Source organism: Musca domestica, unplaced genomic scaffold, assembly GCF_030504385.1.
Source record: "Musca domestica strain aabys unplaced genomic scaffold, Musca_domestica.polishedcontigs.V.1.1 2, whole genome shotgun sequence".
Classification (NCBI taxonomy): Eukaryota; Metazoa; Arthropoda; class Insecta; order Diptera; family Muscidae; genus Musca; species Musca domestica.
The window spans coordinates 22,439,352-22,458,032 of record NW_026712249.1 but is presented as its reverse complement, the minus strand read 5'-3'; the positions used below and the strand labels follow the sequence as shown (position 1 = coordinate 22,458,032).

The window sequence follows — 18,681 nt, the reverse complement described above, 5'->3', positions numbered from 1 at the left end:
GCTCCCAAATATATTGTTCATCCGATTTGTTATTTTTGTCCACCGCCACCGTAATATGCACTATGCAACAACAATATTTGGGGAAATATATCAAATACAGCTCAGAAATACATTTGCTAAATTTTATCGAGATCGGTTCAGATTTGGATATAGCTCCCATATATAACATCGTCCGATTTACCTTTTATTGTGCACCAAACGTCTAATATTTGTCCAAATGGGATGGAATTTGGCACTTACGACCGAATTGAGTCTAGTAGCTAGTATGTCAAATTTGGTTCAGATCGGTTCAGATATAGCTATAGCTCCCAAATATATTGTTCATCCGATTTGTTATATTTGTTACCCACAGCCGTAATATGCACTCTGTAACAACGATATTCAGGGAAATATATCAAATACAGCTCAGAAATATCGTTGCCAAAGTTTATCGAGATCGGTTCAGATTTGGATATAACTCCCATATATATCTTTATCCGATTTCAAATTAATTGTGCACCAAATGGGCAATACAATTCCGAATTTAGTCCTTTGAACTTTAAATTATAATTATAATCATAGCGTGTATGATTGAATTCTCCCATAGAAACTTTTAATTGTTATGTGGAGCTCTACTTAATTAGCAAAGTGGTGTAGGGTATCATAAAGTCGGCGCCGCCCGACTTTAAGACTTTCTTTACTGGTTTTATTATATTTGCGACATCATTCATCGGAATTGTTACAAATTTCGTATTTAAAGTTCGTAATGGGTACTACGGCCTATGACAAAATATTTCGTATGCAGGTCCACGTCTTCGTATATCCACCATATAGCGGTACATCCCGATATTCGGTATTTTCATGATTTTTGCGACATTATTCACCGGAATTGTTTCAAATTTGGCATTTGAAGTTCATAATGGATACTACAGCCTATGACAAAAAATTTCGTATGCAGGTCCACGACTTCGTATAGCCCCCATATTTCACCGGAATTGTTTCAAGTTTGGTATTTGAAGTATGGATACTACAGCCTATGACAGAAAATTGTCTGTGCAGGTCCACGTCTTCGTATAGTCCCCATATAACGGTATTCATTTAAGTGGTAGTTTTCGGATTTTTTTTTCGAAAATTTTCAAGTTCCTTCCAAATGGTGAAGGGTATTAAAAGGTTTGACCGGCCGAACTTAACTGCTGTTTTTCTTGTTTAACTCTACTTTCATGATCTGTTGGATTTTCCCCGTGATTATTGAAAAAATGAATTTTGTCGCACATTATTTTGGGAAAATAGGAAAATTTCGACGTTACTCATTACTTAGTTTCAATTATCAATTTTTATAAATTATGTACATAAATTAACCAAATAATTAAAAAAATCACATATTTGATTCTTCTCAATATTTGTTTTATTTTTTTAAATACTATTGGCTTCCCAAGAAACCATCCAATTAGTGCTTCACAATGGTATTACCATCACATGACAATCCCTGGTAAATTCTTTCGCTGGTATTTTCATTCTTCAACTCGGTAATAAATTCCACAGCATTGTCGCTGAACAGAACATCACGGTTCTCCTTCTTATAGGGGCCGAATAGAGCAAAGACATCCGGAACTTTACCATTTCTACCAAATTTCTCCGAAAGTGAAACGAACAAATGTTTCAAGGTCTCCTGTTCGACACGGGTCATGGAATCGCGTACGAATATGGCCACCGGTAGATTGGCTTCACAATTACAATTTTGCCAATCGCTCACCGGTTTCCTCTCCTTGTTGGGACACAGCAATTGTTTATTTTTATATTCATTCAATTCCATGGCATTGACAATCATGATGTTCTTCTCCGACGAGGGTGCATTCTGGCAGGCGGTAATGCCACGCATTTTGTTGAGATAATCGGCTGCTTTGTGGGCCCTCTCATCCTGACCATTGAAGAAACTGTAAAGGAAAATTATTGGCGTTATTTGGAAATATCGGTTTTTGGCTTCTTCTTCTACTTACATGGGCATATTTTGTAAATTATCCAGAGTTGGTTCCACCACCGCAACATATACATCGTTTTTATCATAAGCCTCATAGACAATGGGCTTGAGCTTAACATCGCGGGCATCCTTGTAATTCCGGGCCCGAACAGCTGTCATATCGGCCTTCTTGTCCTTGACAGCGTATATGCAATCCCTCTCCTGTACACACTCAATTTCGGGACGTATATCACGGGAATAGGCAGCACGACGCATGGTATCGCATTTTTGCATTTCAATATCGGTCTGGACACACATTCTTGGGAAGGAGGGGAAATTTTAAAAAATGTTAAATTTTATTTGAAAGGACGACTTACTTCATTTTCCTTATGGCCGAGCCATCACGTTCAATGACATCCTTGTAGCCGGCCTTTTCCAAATATTCCTTGGGATCAACAGCCTGTGGTTTGCTGTGATAGACAGCATTGGGATTGATCAAGAGATGTGAGGCGGCCTCCTTATTTTCGGCATGTAAACCATTTTCGAAGAATTTTTCCAAACGCTGCTGTAGATTGTGGAATTTTTGTTCCCCCTTCACGGCATCAGTATTCGAAATGTAGCCAGTCCATGGACGCTGAGCCCATGAACAGGCGGGTCCACTGATTGGTCGTCTGGTGCCATCTTCACACAAATATTCAAACTGCGAGGGATCACCTTCAGCAGCAACATTTGGAACCATCTGAAAATAAAATAATTTTGAAAAAATATTATTAACCTCTAAATATAAATTATTTAGGAAATTAAGAATTGTTGTTTATTAATAGAAATTTATGATCTCCCTATCTGGAAGGAATTACAGTGGGCAACTCAAAAAATAATCACAGGAAAAATTCAGCAGATAAAGCTAGAACAGACACGTATCTGTTAAAAAAAATTAAAAAAAAATTAGAAGAAGAGGTGTTTTAAAAGTTTACATGGCAAAGTAACTTAATAGTTACACCCTCTATTTAGGTTACTTTGCTACATAAATTTTCAAAACTCCCCCTCTTCCACATTTTTTCATATTTTTTTTCGTACTAAGATTCCTTAGAACTCTTACATTTTAGATATATAGTGCCTTTGGCAATATTATAGATACCAACACGAGGATTATCTCGGTCTAACATTTTAACCCTTAAGCAAGCCTTCAAATGGGTCTTTTTGGTCCTTTTTTCTCGAAAAATGGTTAAAAACTCTCTTTAAACGGGATGGTAGGAAGCTAAAATATTCCACAAAATTATTTATCATAAAATTCTACTATGAGTCTCAGAAGATATCAAAAGTCTAAATCTTTTCTAAACGCCAGGAAATAAAAAATACTAAAAGGCCATTTTTGGGGTTAAAACAGTACTTCATACGAGTTTCTTGCCAATTCTCCTATAGAAGGAATACTCCAAAAAGAAAATTAATCATCGACAAATTTCGCTATAAGTCACCAAAGACAAAAAATCTATATTTCCATTATATATCAGGAAAATACTTCCATAAATTATACCAAAAAAATAAACCGAAATACAGGTTGACATGAAAAAACTGCAACCAAGTTCAGACTGCTGTCATTTCTAAGCCACTCGTCCGACATCTATTAAAATTATTCCAATGACAGCTCATTATATTGTTTACAAGCGTGCAAAAGCATTCTGGCGAGAATTTCCCAGAAAAAAGGTTATTCGTGGTGGAATACAAGCGTGATAGTGTGATTTCTTTATATTTGGCTGGAAAACCACAAGTGGCTATTGTTAGAGTACTCCAGCATTTAAATGTGAATAAATCTATTCTGTCTCGTACCATCGCGTTACCGTGATACTGGTAGAGTAGCCCGACGTCAAGGAAGTGGACGGAAGAAAACAGCAACATCAGCAGAAATGGTTCGAAAAATAAAGAAGCGACTTAATCGAAACCCACGTCGCAGTGGCCGAAAAATGGCTCGTAAGCTGAACATATCGCAATATTCTATTCGGCAAATATTGAAAAATGAGTTCGGGGTAAAGCCATTGAAATTCCAAAAATTGCAAGAACTTACACCGCAACAGCAAGAAAATAGACTCAAAAGAGCTAAAGAGTTGCTTCTCTTGGCCGAAAGTGGTGAACTGCCGAATTTGATTTTCTCCGATGAGAAAGCATTTGTTGTCCAGCAGTCTGTAAACAAACAAAATGAAAGTGTTTACTTGCCAAGGAGAGGTCAGCTGAAAATGTGCACCTTCGGCTGGCCACCAGAATTCAAGCGCCGGCCATGGTGATGGTGCTGGCCTCCATAGCAGCCGATGGTCGCTCTCCGCTCGTATTAATCGACCGTGGCATCAGAACAAATGCCGAATATTATCGCGAAAATATTCTGGAGGGTGTATTAAAGCATTGGGCACGCAAACATTTTGGCCACAAAACTTGGACATTCCAACAGGACTCAGCACCATCGCATTCAGCACACGCCACCCAAGAATGGTTACAAAATAAGGTTACTCGCTCAATTTCCAACGCAAAATGGCCACCAAAATCTCCGGATATCATTCCGTTGGACTATTGGGTCTGGAGTAATTTGGGAAGCAAGGTTGGCACTAAAAAACTACCAAAGTGTCGATCACCTCAAGCAAGCGCTTCGCTGGGAATGATCCAAAATACCGCAGAGCAACATTCGGGCATAGTGTGACGGTTTCATTGTCCGTTTGAAGGCCATAATTCGTGCCAAATGTGACCAATTCGAACAAATCTAAATTTATTCTAAAATTTTATGCTATTTCCGATATTTTTTCCTTTCATTCAATAAAATTAAGAAAAAAATGTAAGAATGATGGCCTTTGACTTTTTGCAGTTTTTTTTATCTCACCCTGTAAATATATCCTCAATCAGCGTAAAATTCTAAGGCGATCTATCCCTGTTCGCCCGTCCATCTGTTGTAATCAAAGGAATAAAGATAGAAAGCTAAAATCACAGCACAGATCAGTCTTTTGTCTTCAGGCAGGACAAGTTCGAAGATGGGCTATAAGACTCCATGATATCGTATAGCCCCCATATAACGGTACCCCCGATATTCGGTATTTTGATGATTTTAGACAAAAATGTTCAATGTAATTGTTTGAAAATCCACAAAAGGAGTTCCTTCAGAGTACTTTACACCCTGGAAGATTATGCCCCATATGACGGTACCTCCCTATAGTCGGTATATAATTGATGTCTAAAAGCCATACTAGAAGTTCTTTTTAAGCACTTTACTCCCTGGAAGAGAAATGTCTATATAGGTTCACATACAACCCCCCAATATTCGATATTTGTATGATTTTAGGGACATTATTCGGAGGGACATTGTTCGTATTTAGAATTCGGGTGCTACAGTCTATGACAAAAAATTGCGTATGCAGGCCCACGTCTTCATATAGCCTCCATATAACGCTACCTCCCAATATTCGGTATTTTGATGATTTTAGCGACATTATTCAACGGGGTTGTTTTAAGTTTCGTATTTAGAGTTGGTAATGGGAACTACAGTCTATGACAGAAAATTGTCTATGCAGATCCAGATCTTCGTATAGGCCCCATATATCAGTACCTCCCGATATTCGGTGTTTGATGATTTTAGCGAAAATATTCACCGAAATTGTTTGAAATTTCGTATTTAAAATTCCTAATAGGTACTACAGCTAGGTCTTCGCATAGCCCTATATAACGGAACCTCCCTATATTCAGTATTTTGATGATTTTAGCTACATTATTCACCTGGTTTTTTCAAGTTTCGCATTTGAATATTTTAAGGGCTTATGGCGAAAGTTGCCTATGCAGAACCCCGTCGTCGTATACACCCTACATTCGGTATTTTTAAGATTTCAATTTTTAATTTTGAAAATTGCCAAATTCGTACCAAATGATGGAGGGCCCGGCCGAACTTGTTTTCACTAGTATGGATAACTTATACAAAGTGGATGAGTTATACACCATCGTGGATAACTCATTCACCATAGTGGCTATTTTATCCGTTAACATATACAAATTATGTAACTTATCTACCACTATGTCAAATCTATGGCGAATATTTTATCCATAACCAAGGATAGTAGTGTCACATTCAACTTATACTTACCCCGAAATATTTTTTGATAAATTGAACTTTGGTAAAGGCTACATCACCCTTGCCCTTGTCCAGACAGCGTATGGCACCATCATAACCCGAAAACTTATCCGGATAGTTGCATTGTTCGGGTTTCTCACACAACGCGCACAAATTGGGATATTTTTTCTCTGGAAATCGAAAACAATTATTTCAAAATAAAATAAAAAAAATATAAAATCTCCATCACTCACTCAACAGACGATCTGTTTCGGGGTATGGCGAATAGGTGCCCACCAAACACGACTGGGAAAAGAATTCCGACAATGCCTTTAACTCACGTTCGGTGGCTGTCAATTCGGGATCCATTGATACTTTCAAAATGTGATGATTTTTCAATTTTGTCACTGGAATTCTAAAGCCAACATTGCGTCCGAAACCGGTGTGACAGGATTTGGCACCACGCAACTCCTTTAAACTATGAATGGGGGAATTTTTCTTTACCAAAATAACGCCTTCATAACGGAAGGGAGCTACAGCGAGACAAAGAAAAATAATAGTCTCTCCTCTCAAAATACATTTAAATTTTTTAAATCTCACCCTCAGCATCATCCTTGGTACGTATCTCCGATATCACCTTGTAATCGGAATTTTTCGTATGATAGGCCACATACATATCCTCCGGTTCGGATGCCAAGACATCAGCCTTGCGTTGATTTATCATGTCCAGACAATCGATACGATCTCGACCCGCTACACATTCCATTTTGATGCCAGCCTCCGAGGGATCCTTTAGCAAATTCAAACAATCCTCATAGTACACATGGGGAACACACATGCGATCTAGGGATAAGGGTTCAAAATTCAATATTTTTATTCGAAATCACCTTTATTGTTTTCAAGACTTACAAATCTGTTCATCGCCCTGGGCTATGGCAACCATACCCAGCATGGCAATTGCCAGGCCAATACTCTTAGTTGAAAATCTCATTTTCTTTTCTAATACCCAAAGAATTTCGAATGTTTGTTGTCCTCTCCACAAATATTCTTCCTTACTGATGAGTGCTTTACAACCAACCGGTTTCTTTATATAGCCATGGATCGCACGTTCACGTCTTAAGTTCATCTGCTGCAGTAGCTTGATATTGGCTTGCACACATTCACACCTCCTGGGTTATCTCGCAGAGGCTATCTGTCGTATTAGGCGGCGGTGCAGTACCGCAGATTTCAATTAATCCACAGTGTGGTACAAAAGTATTCAAACTTGACAAATTATTCAAAAACGTGAATAAATTTCCAAAAAATTAAATTAATTTATTATTCAAAAACATTGAAGGCTATGCTATCATAAATGAAGGTAAAATAAATAATCTAAAAAAAAATATTAGTTATCTCAAAAAAAAAAAAAAAAATATGAAAAGTCATCCTACACTGTGCCTAAATAATTAGAAACCTGAATTAACCCAAAAATTTAATGAAGTAACGAAAATCCTGGTTTAATTTAAATAAAATAGTACTATACAAGGTCAGATGAAAAACTACAGCCAAATTCAGACTGCTGTCATTTCTAAGCCAGTACACAGTACATTCCAGTACATACAGCTCATTATATTGTTTACAAGCGTACCAAAGCATTTTGGTGAGAATTTTCCAGAAAAAAAGTTATTCGTGATGGAATTCAAGCGTGATAGTGTGATTTCTTTATATTTCGATGGAAAACCACAAGTGGCTATCGTTAGAACACTCCAGCATTCAAATGTGCTCGTACCATCCCTCATTACCGTGATACTGGTAGCGTAGCCCGCCGTCAAGGAAGTGGGCGGAACAAAATAGCAACATCAGCAGAAATGGTTCGAAAAGTAAAGAAGCGATCGAAACCCGCGTCGGAGTGGCCGAAAAATTGCTTGTCAGCTGAACATATAATATTGAACAACTAAGAAAGCAGTATATTCGGCCAGGCCGAACTTTGAATACCCTCTACCATTTGGAGCAAATTAGAAAATTTAAAAAAAAAAAAAAAACCTTTAAATATTCTGTTAAAATCTTTAAAATACCTAATATCGGTAGGTGCCGATATATGGGGGATATACGATATTGCGGACCAATATAGACAAATCTATGTGTAAGGGTAAAGTACTCACAAAGAACTCCTTGTGTAGAATTTTAAACAATTCCGTTAAAAAAATATGGTTAAAATCATCAAAATATCGAATATCGGGGGTTACCGTTATATTGGGGATATACGATCTGGTGGACCTATATAGACAATTCTTTTTCAGGGGGTAAAGTACTCACAATGAATTCCTTGTGTGTTTAATTACAGACAATTCCATTGAAAAATGTGGCTAAAATCAAAGTACCGAATATCGGGGGTACCGTTATATGAAGGTTATACGATATCGTTAACCTATATAAAGAATTCTCCGTCAGGGGGTAAAGTGTTCACAAAAAACCCCTAGTGTAGAATTTGAGACAATTCCGTTGAAAAATGTTGCTAAAATCATCAAAATACCGAATATCGTGGGGTACCGTTATATGAGGGATATACGATATTTTGGACTCCCTTTCAGGGAGTAAAGTGCTCACAATGAACTCCTTGTGCGGAATTTTAGACATTTGCATTGAAAAATGTGGCTGAAATCATAAAAAAACCGAATATCGGGGGGTACCGTTATATCCCCGATATCGTGGACCTATATATATTTAATTCTCTTCCAGGGGATAAAATACGCACAAGGAACTTCTTGTGTGGATTTTCAGACAATTCCGTTGAAAATGTGGCTAAAATCATAAAAATGCCGAATATCGGGGGTACCGTTATATGGGGGCTATACGATATTGTGGACCTATATAGATAATTCTCTGCCGAGGTATAAAGTACCCACAAGGAACTACTTGTGTGGATTTTCAGACAATTCCATTGAAAAATGTGGCTAACATCATCAAAATACCGAATATCGGGGGTACCGTTATATGGGGGATATACGATATCGTGGATCGATAAAGCCCATCTTCGAACTTGACCTGCCTGCAGACAAAAGAAAGACCTGTGCAAAATTTTAGCTTCCTATATTAATTCCTTTTTACTGTAGCGTGATTACAACAGACGGACGGACGGACAGGGCTAAATCGTCTTAGAATTTTACGCTGATCAAGAATATATATACTTTGTTGGTTCTAAAATGATTATTTCGATGAGTTACAAACGGAATGACGAACTTAATATACCCTCCATACTATGTATGGTGGAGGGTATAAAAATGAGCTAGCGGTAAAGTCATTGAAATTCCAAAAAGTGCAAGAATTTACACCGCAACAGAAAGAAAATAAACTCAAAAGAGCTAAAGATTTGCTTATTTTGGCCGCTTTGTGGGGAACTGCCGAATTTGGTTTTCTCCGATGAGAAAATATTCGTTGAGCAACAGTTTGTAAACAAACAAAATGATCGTGTTTATTTGCCAAAGAGGTCACATGAAAATGTGTACCTTCGGTTGGCCCGAGGTTCGCTCTTCGCTCGTATTAATCGACCGTGGCATTAGAATAAATGCCGAATATAATCGCGAAAATATTCTAGAGCGTGTATTAAAGCCTTGGGCACGCAAACATTTTGGCCGGAGACCTTGGACATTCCAACATTACTTAGCACCATCGAACTCAGCACGCGCCACCCATGAATGGTTACAAAATGAAGTTCCACGCTTCATTTCCAGCGCACAATGGCCACCAAAATCTCCGGATTGTGTCTGGAGTATTTTGGAAAACAAGGTTGGCACTAAAAAATACCAAGTTTCGATCATCTCAAGCAAGCGCTTCGCCGGGCCAAAATACCGCAGAGCAACATTCGGGCAGCGTATGACGGTTTTATTGGCCATAATTCGTGCCAAAGGTGAGCAAATCGAACAAATCTAAACTTATTCTAAAATTCTATTTCCGACATTTTTTGCTTTCATTCAATAAAATTTAAAAAAACTTTGTTGCAGTTTTTTATCTCACCCTGCATATACTTTATGGGATCTACGACGAATATTTAGGGATGTTACAAACGGAATGGCGAAGTTAATATACCCTCCTTTATAAGATAGAGGGTATAAAATTTAAACATTTATCAAAATTTATCTGAATATATGTAAATATTTAAGAAATTATTAAACATAGATTATGCTGTAATTCATGATCATATTTTGTGTAAAATACATTTTCTTTGAAAGCTTTCTGTTAAAAAGGAAATTTTGTGTTTCTTTGAGGCGTCAACTCGAAAAAATACAGAGAAAAATGTTAGCAAAAATTATAAAATATTTTCGCTTTTTTTGCAACATTGATACAGATATTTTTTCGATATACAGAGGAAATAGGACTTCGCTTTCTTTGATGACCTATAGTGAAATTTGATGAAGAATAATTTTTTCTTTGACATTATCCTTTTAAAATGACACCTTATAGGAGATTTTGGCGTAAACTCACCTAAAATGTGTTTTAATACAAATTTCTGCCGTTTAGGTAAGAGCTAGAAGTCTTTTTACGACTCCCAGATCCTGTAGTAGAATTTTATGACAAAAAATTTTGTAGAATATTTTGACTTCATACGATCTTGTTTAACAGGAGTTTTTATCTGTATTTAAAAAAATGACCAAAAAGACCTATTTCAAAGCTAGCTTGAGGGATAAAATTGTCAATGCAAGGATACTGTAATATTGCTCAAGACCCTAGACACCTAAAATAAACGAAGTCCAAGGAATATTAATTCGAAATTTTCTAAAAATGTAGTAGAGGGCTAAACATGCCCCCTCTATTTATGTTACTTTGATATGAAATCTTTCAAAACGCCTATATTTTTATTTTTTTTTTATTTTTAGCTCTACTTTCATAACCTGCTAAATTTGTTCTGTTTAAATTTAAATTATTCAAACATTATTATTACTATTATTTGCTCTGTTCCAGAACCTGGAAGAATCTACTATTTTTGAATTTTTATCGATTTCATAAAGGGAAAATCGGTTATCGTTCTAAAAACTTTTACATTCTAGCAGTAGGTGTGTCTGGTTACCCTAAAGTTTGTAACAATTGTTACAAATTGATACTGGAAGTCGTCTGTTAACCCAAAAATTCTGCAAAAGAGATCGGTTGGAGAGAGAAATTTTGACAGTTCTTTCAGTGAGAGTTTGCACATTCTTGCTGGACAAATTTCTTCTTGCAATCTCTTGCAACTCTTCTTCTTCTCATTCATCGACATTCAATCAGATGTTTTCTATTGTTTATTTATTTCTTTTTGTGATTTTAATTTGAAAATATTGTTTTGGAATTAGCAAGACTAATTGTTTTTAGAGAACAACTTTACAAAATGTGAAAAACGTAAATGTTAATATGTAATAAGAAAATAAAAGACTATATCCAACATTTTTATTTAAAAAACTTGTAAAATTAATATTGGTTCCTTTGTTTTAATTCTCCATATGGGGACAAATTGGTTTGTTTTGAAAAATCAGCTGATTAGTTGCAAGCTTCTGCAGGAATAGCGTCTGTTTACTTTTTGCATTTTCCTTGCAAAAGAGAATAAAACTACCTTACTCTCTCAGAAAGAAGTTGCTGGACAATTCCTGCTGGAAAAGTAACCAGACACACATAGTTCTTGAGCAGACTAATTATTATTATTATTTCTGAAAAATCGAATGTAAATTATTTAAAAATTTAATTTTAATTTAACTTCAAATTAGAAATTAATCTCCAGGATTTATTTTTAAAAACATTGCGAACATTTTCTACCTTCTAGTGTATCAATCTTCATATCACCGCACATCTGCCATCTGTATAGTTTTAATCTCGACTTGAGTGCGAGGGAACCCCATTTCAAATGGAGGTACAATTACAAATTGCAGGGCACATTTGTTGCTCTATTTGATTTGATTTAATTGCTAAGACAAAACAAAATGCAGATTATGCAAAAATTAATACAAATTTCCCAGAAATATTTGATAACTCAAATTGAACAGTTGGTTTCTAAAAATAAATGCATTTTAAAAGAAAAGCACAAACAAATGATTTATAAAGTGAACTTTTAGAAAACTTTCAATAAATTATCACTTTGCCTTCCTTCCATTCTGTAGACGACACAATGTCCAAAGTGTCATATAAATCATAAAAAATACAATTGAATGTTGGTACTTTTTTCATATCACCAGTCCAGGAATCCCCACATAATTAAATCAAGGTCATATTAAAAATATATATTATATGTTTTTTATTAGTTCCGATCGGGAATACTTATACATTAGGGGATTTTCGACATATCTTTCATGAAGTTTAAAACCGAATGAAAATTTTAGCGCCCCAGCAACGTACCCCGAAGTGCAATTCAAACTCAGTGATCCATAGAAACAAAAATGGATTTTCCATGTAAAATCTGCAAAAAGGGTTCAAATGCGCAGGGTCCAAGGACTGACCTGCGAAAATCCCTCATATCCTCAATCTTATGTATTCCCACTATGGAAAAATGTATGCAAATAAATTTGGTAAAAATTGATGATTTTTAAAATTCAAATTGTTATAGATTTACAGGGTGAGATAAAAAAAAACTGCAAAAAAGTCAAACGCCATAATTTTTACATTTTTTTTTTTAAATTTTATTGAACCAAAGCACGAATTGGTCACCTTAGGGACGAATTATGGGCTTCAAACTTCCAATGAAACCGTCACACGCTGCCCGAATGTTGCTCTGCGGTATTTTGGCCCATTCCCGGCGAAGCGCTTGCTTGAGGTGATCAACACTTTGGTATTTTTTAGAGTCAATCTTGCTTTCCAAAATACTCCAGACACAATAGTCCAACGGATTGGCATCCGGAGATTTTGGTGGCAATTGTGCGCTGGAAATGAAACGAGGAACCTAATTTTGTAACCATTCTTGGGTGGCGTGTGCTGAGTTCTGTTGGAATGTCCAAGGTCTGCGGCCAAAATGTTTGCGTACCCAAGGCTTTGATACACCCTCCAAAATATTTTCGCGATAATATTCCGCATTAATTTTGATGTCACGGCCGTTTAATACGAGCGGAGAGCGAGTATCGGCAGTTATGGCGGCCCACACCATCACCATGGCCGGCGCTTCAGTTCGAGTGGCCAACCGAAGCAGCCCATTTTCAGCTGACCTCTTTGGCAAGTAAACACGATCATGTTTTCTCATCGGAGAAAACCAAATTCGGCAGTTCACCACTTTCGCCAAGCGAAGCAATTCTTTAGCTCTTTTGAATCTATTTTCTTTCTTTCTTCCTTTGCGGTGTAAGTTCTTGCACTTTTTGGAATTCCAATGGCTTTACCCCCAGCTCAGTTTTCAATATTTACCGAATGGAATATTGCAATATGTTCAGATCACGAGCTATTTTTCGGCCACTGCGACGCGATTGATTTTTCTGTTTTCTTCCGTCCATTTCCTTGACGTCGGGCTACGCTACCAGTATCACGGTAACGAACATTTTTTTCATCTCGGTCCACGATATCGTATAGCCCGCATATAAGGATACCCCCGATATTCGGTATTTTGATGATTGTATTCAAATTTTTCAATGAAATTGTCTGAAAATCCAAAAAAGGGGGTTCCTTCTGGAAGACTATTGTCTATATAGGTCCACGATATCATATATCCCCCATATAACGATACCCCCTATATTCTGTATTTTGATGATTTTAACTACAATTTTCAATGGAATTATCTAAAAATTCATACTAGAAGTTCTTTCTAAGCACCCGCTGCTATCCCCCGATATTCGATATTTTGCCGATTTTAGGGACATATTAACCGGAGTTGTTTCAAATTTCGTTTTTAGAATTCGGAATGGGTATTACAGCCTATGACAAAAAATTGCGTATGCAGGCCAACGACTTCATATAGCCTCCATATAACGGTACCTCCCAATATTCAATATTTCAATGATTTTTGCGACATTTTCACCGGAGTTGTATCAAATTTTGTATGTAGGGTTCGTAATGGGAACTACATTCTATGCCAGATAATTGTCTATTCAGGTTGAGGTCTTCGTATAGGCCCCATATATAAGTACCTCCTTATATTCGATATTTTGACATGGTTTTAAGGCCGGATTACCAGAAATTGTTTGAAAGTTCGTTTTTGAAGTTTGTAATAGGTACTACAGTCTGTAAAAGAAAAATGTCTATGCGGGTCCATGTCTTCACTTGGCCCTATATAACGATTCCTCGGTTTTTGATAATTTTAGCTACATTATTCAACGGATTTTTTTTTTTTTGTCAAGTTTCGTGTTTAGTATTGCAATGGATATTGACAAAAGATGTCTATGCAGATCCACGTCTTCGTATAGACTCCAATATAACGGCTATATTCGGTATTTTTAAAAGGTTAACAGAGTTCGGCCCGACCCAACTTACCATTTTTATACCCTACACCACATAGTGGTAAGGATATTATGTCTTTGTGCATTTGTTTGTAACATGGAGAAGGAAGCGAGATAGACCCATAGTTACTTTTGAGGATCTCCATAGAAACACTTTCTGAGTCCTGAGTCTGTCCGTCTGTCCATGTATTCTTGTGACCAAAATGCAGGTTGCATTTATTATCCGATTGAGATGAAATTTTGAATATCGGAACACGATATTCAGGGAAATATATCAAATACAGCTCAGAAATATCTTTGCTAAATTTTATCGAGATCGGTTCCGATTTGGATATAACTCCCATATATATTTTAAAGATACAATGCTTCGGCATATTTAGTCCTTTGAACTTTAAATTAAAATTATAATCATAGCGTGTATGATTAAATTCTCCCATAAAATCTTTTAATTGTTATGTGGAGCTCTACAAAATTAGCAAAGTGGTGTAGGGTATCATAAAGTCGGTGCCGCCCGACTTTAGTACTTTCGTTACTGTTTTTTTTTTTTTTAATTTCATGACGTATCTTACCTATGTCTTAGAAAAACTAAGTTTGAAAAAATCATGTTTTGAGAGAAATCTAAAATAATTAGTTTATTATTATTATAAATTATGACTCTTTGTGCGGCAGGTACCAGAAGAGTAGGCCCATCTCTACCTCTATTTTCACACCATGTCTTGTGTTACTAAGTGTGAAATTACATGCTTTTTCGCTTTTAATGAGCTTCATGGTTACTCAAAATGTTAACCTCTTGTGGAGAAAGAGTCAAAAGGGGGTGGGCCGATATTGTCCATTCTTGCACCTGACCTTGAAATGATAAAAATATAAATTAGGACTTGGAACAAAATTCAATGATTCTTTCGCATTTCAATAAAGAAATTTTAATCTGAGAAATTGTCTATTGCTAGTTTACCCCAGTTGCTTGATACCAAAGGTACTACAGTTCTAATCTTTTTGTATGTTTATACCCAAAACCTGAACACCCCCAATTTTTTTCTTGTGGCACAGAAATCTCATTTTAAATATATAAACTCTCAAAATTGTTATTCTGCTTGCAAAAAAATTTGCATCATGTTTTTATTTTATTTCTCTGCAATGTATACAAAAAAAAGAGAAAAACTCTCTAACAACCCAAACGTTGATAGAGCTCTTCATTGGGTGTTTTATTTTTCGATTCGGTGACGAATTCCACGGCATCAGTGCTGAACAGCACATTATTGTCGTTGGGTGTATACGAGCCGAAGAGTTGGAAAACATCTGATAATTTACCGGATTTACCAAATTTATCCGACAACGAGATGAACAGATGTTTCAATGTCTCCTGTTCTACGTGGGTCATTGAATCACGAATAAACACCGCGTTGGGTAGATTAATTTCAAAATTACACAACTGCCATTCGCTGACCGGTTTCCTTTCACCATTGGGGCAAAGTAATTGCTTGTTTTTGTGTTCTCCCAAATCCTTAACATTGGCAATAAGGAGATTCTGCTCCTCACCGGGTTGGGCGTTGCAATCAGGTGAGCCTCTCATCAGATTCAAATAGGCCACTGCCTTACGTTGTCTTTCGTCGTTGGCATTATAGTAACTGGAAAAAGGTATGGATGTTAGAAGAAGTGCGTCATATGGATTTTTTTTGGAAATACTTACACAGGCTTCTTGTTTTGATCATCTCTGGTCAAGGCTGGATCAATCACTACCACATAGATATCATTTTCGGCATAGGCTTCATAGACAACTGGTTGGAGTTTCGATTCCCTAGCTGGTTTATAATGGTCAGCCTGAATGGCAACCATATCGGCCTTACCCTCGGCAACAGCTGCAATACAATTCTCCTCCTTCAGGCATTCCATTTCGGGACGAATATCACGAGAATAGGCAGCGCGAAGCATTGAATTACATTTCTGGAATTCAATATCCGATTGGACACACATTCTGTGAAGAGAGGGAAAAATTACAATTCTCTATTTCTCTCTCTCTCTCTCTCAAACAATTGTTATTGATCTTACTTCATTTTCCTCAAAGCCGAGCCATCGCGTTCAATGACATCCTTGTAGCCAGCCTTTTCCAAATATTGTTGCGGATCCACAGCTTCGGCTTTCTTGTGATAGACAGCATTCTCATTGATCAGCAGATGAGCGGCAGCTTCTTTATTCTCAGCATGTAAACCATTCTCGAAGAATTTTTCCAAACGATCCTGCAAATTGTGGAATTGTTGTTCACCCTTGACGGCCTCACTATTGGAAATATAACCAGTCCAAGGACGTTGAGCCCAGGAGCAGGCTGGACCATCCAGGGGACGCCGGCTGCCATCTTCGCACAAATATTCGAAATCTGTGGGATCACCTTCGGCCTCAACACCGGGAATCATCTGGAAAGGGGATTTGGGAAGACACATTTAAATTAAGTTTCGTAGAAGAGGGGCTAAAAGGTCTTCTTCGACAGGTAGGCCTGGAAGGGCTTCTTCTCGGAAGAAAAGTATAAATTCCTTTTTCGTGGAAGAAGGGCCATAAGGTCTTCTTTACAGAAAAAAAAACAACCAGGTCTTTTTCATAGAGAAAGGGCTTTAAGGTCTTCTTTACACAGGGAGGCCTTTAAGATCTTCTTCATAAGAGAAGGCCTTCAGGGATTTCTTTATAGAAGATAAGCTTCAAGTTCTTCTTCATCAAGGAAGAGCTTTAGGATCGTCTTCACAGAGGAAGGCCTTCAAGGTATTCTCCATAGAAGAAGAGCTTCAAGGTCTTCTTCACAGAAGAAGAGCTTCAAGGTCTTCTTCATAGAAGAAGAGCTTTAAGGCCTTCTTCATAGAATCACTTCTTCATAAAAAATTGTTCCATAGAAAACGAGCTTCAAGGTCTTCTCCATAGAAGAAGAGCTTAAAGGTCTTCTTCACAGAAGAAGAGCTCCTAAATCTTCTTCATAGAAGAAGAGATTCAAGATCTTCTTCATACAAGTAGAGCTTCAAGGTCTTCTTCATAGAAAAAGAGTTTCAAGGTCTTCTTCATAGAAGAAGAGATTTGAGATCTTTTTTATAGAAGCTTCGAGAGCTTAAAGCTTCAAGAGCTTAAAGATCTTCTTCATAGAAGGTCTACTTCACAGAAGGTCTTCTTCGTTTAAAAAGGAATTTAAAAGTCTTTTTCAAAATAGAAGAGCTTAAAAGTCCTTCTTCTCTCTCCCCCCTCTCTCTCGCTCTATCTCTCTTCTCTTGTGGACGATACTTACTCCAAAATATTTCTTAATAAATTGAACTTTGGTAAAGGCCACATCACCCTTGCCCTTGTCCAAGCAGCGTATGGCGCCATCATATCCCGAAAACTTATCCGGATAGTCGCATTGTTCGGGTTTCTCACACAGGGCACACAAATTGGAATATTTTTTCTCTAGAAAATTTCAAAGCCAAATTAAACCCTAAAATCCTGCTGTTTCATAAAAAACTTCTTCACTTACTCAACAAATGATCGGTTTCAGGATATGGTGAATAGGTACCCACTAAACACGATTGGGAAAAGAATTCCGACAAGGCTTTCAGTTCACGTTCCGTGGCCGTGAGTTCAGCATCCTGAGACACCTTTAAGATGTCGACATTTTTCAATTTTGTAATAGGAATTTTATAGCCAACATTGCGACCAAAACCGGTGTGGCAGGATTTGGCACCACGCAGCTCCTTTAAACTGTGGATATTGGAATTTTTCTTGACCAAAATTATGCCCTCATAACGGAAGGGAGCTGGGGGGAATATACACTTTTATTATAACTTCCACAATTTATGAGATAATGTCCTTACCATCCTTATCCTCCTGGGTGCGAATTTCCGAAATCACCTTATAATCATCATTTTTCGTATGATATGCAACATACATATCCTCCGGTTCGGAGGCCAAAACATCAGCCTTACCCTGATGGATCATGTCCAAACAATCGATACGATCACGTCCCGATACACATTCCATTTTTATGCCGGCCTCCGATGGATCCTTCAGCAAATTCAAACAATCCTTATAGTATTTGTGTGGAACACACATACGATCTGGAAAAAAGATGCCACCAAACTCAGTTCCATTCTTTGCACTTAACCTTCAAAATATCACAAACTTACAGATCTGCTCATCATTTTCACTTGCAGCTGCAATGCCCAAGAGAACCGCAGCCAAGATCACTGCCGTGCTAAAACCCATGATGGATGTGCTAAATATTTTTTTCTAGAACTGAATTTCAAATTCAATGCGCGAAGTGGTCAGAGTGGCTTCACTCGTTGCACTGTGGTAGCTGCTTGATT

At 37.2% G+C, this 18,681-nt stretch overlaps 1 protein-coding gene across 1 annotated transcript; it reads right to left on the bottom strand.

Moving 5' to 3' along the window:
- Nucleotides 1-1,361: 1,361 nt before the first annotated feature.
- LOC101892606 (uncharacterized) lies at nt 1,362-18,681 on the bottom strand. The gene is made up of 15 exons (XM_005179498.4): nt 18,502-18,681; nt 18,190-18,432; nt 17,853-18,131; nt 17,628-17,785; nt 16,415-16,776; nt 16,056-16,340; nt 15,533-15,993; nt 14,938-14,953; nt 6,924-7,180; nt 6,615-6,857; nt 6,269-6,547; nt 6,048-6,205; nt 2,314-2,675; nt 1,977-2,255; nt 1,362-1,913 (listed from the first exon to the last, which is right to left on the bottom strand). Exons 1-15 carry the CDS (start codon nt 18,578-18,580, stop codon nt 1,427-1,429), a joined length of 3,948 nt encoding a protein of 1,315 aa, XP_005179555.2. The 5' UTR covers nt 18,581-18,681; the 3' UTR covers nt 1,362-1,426.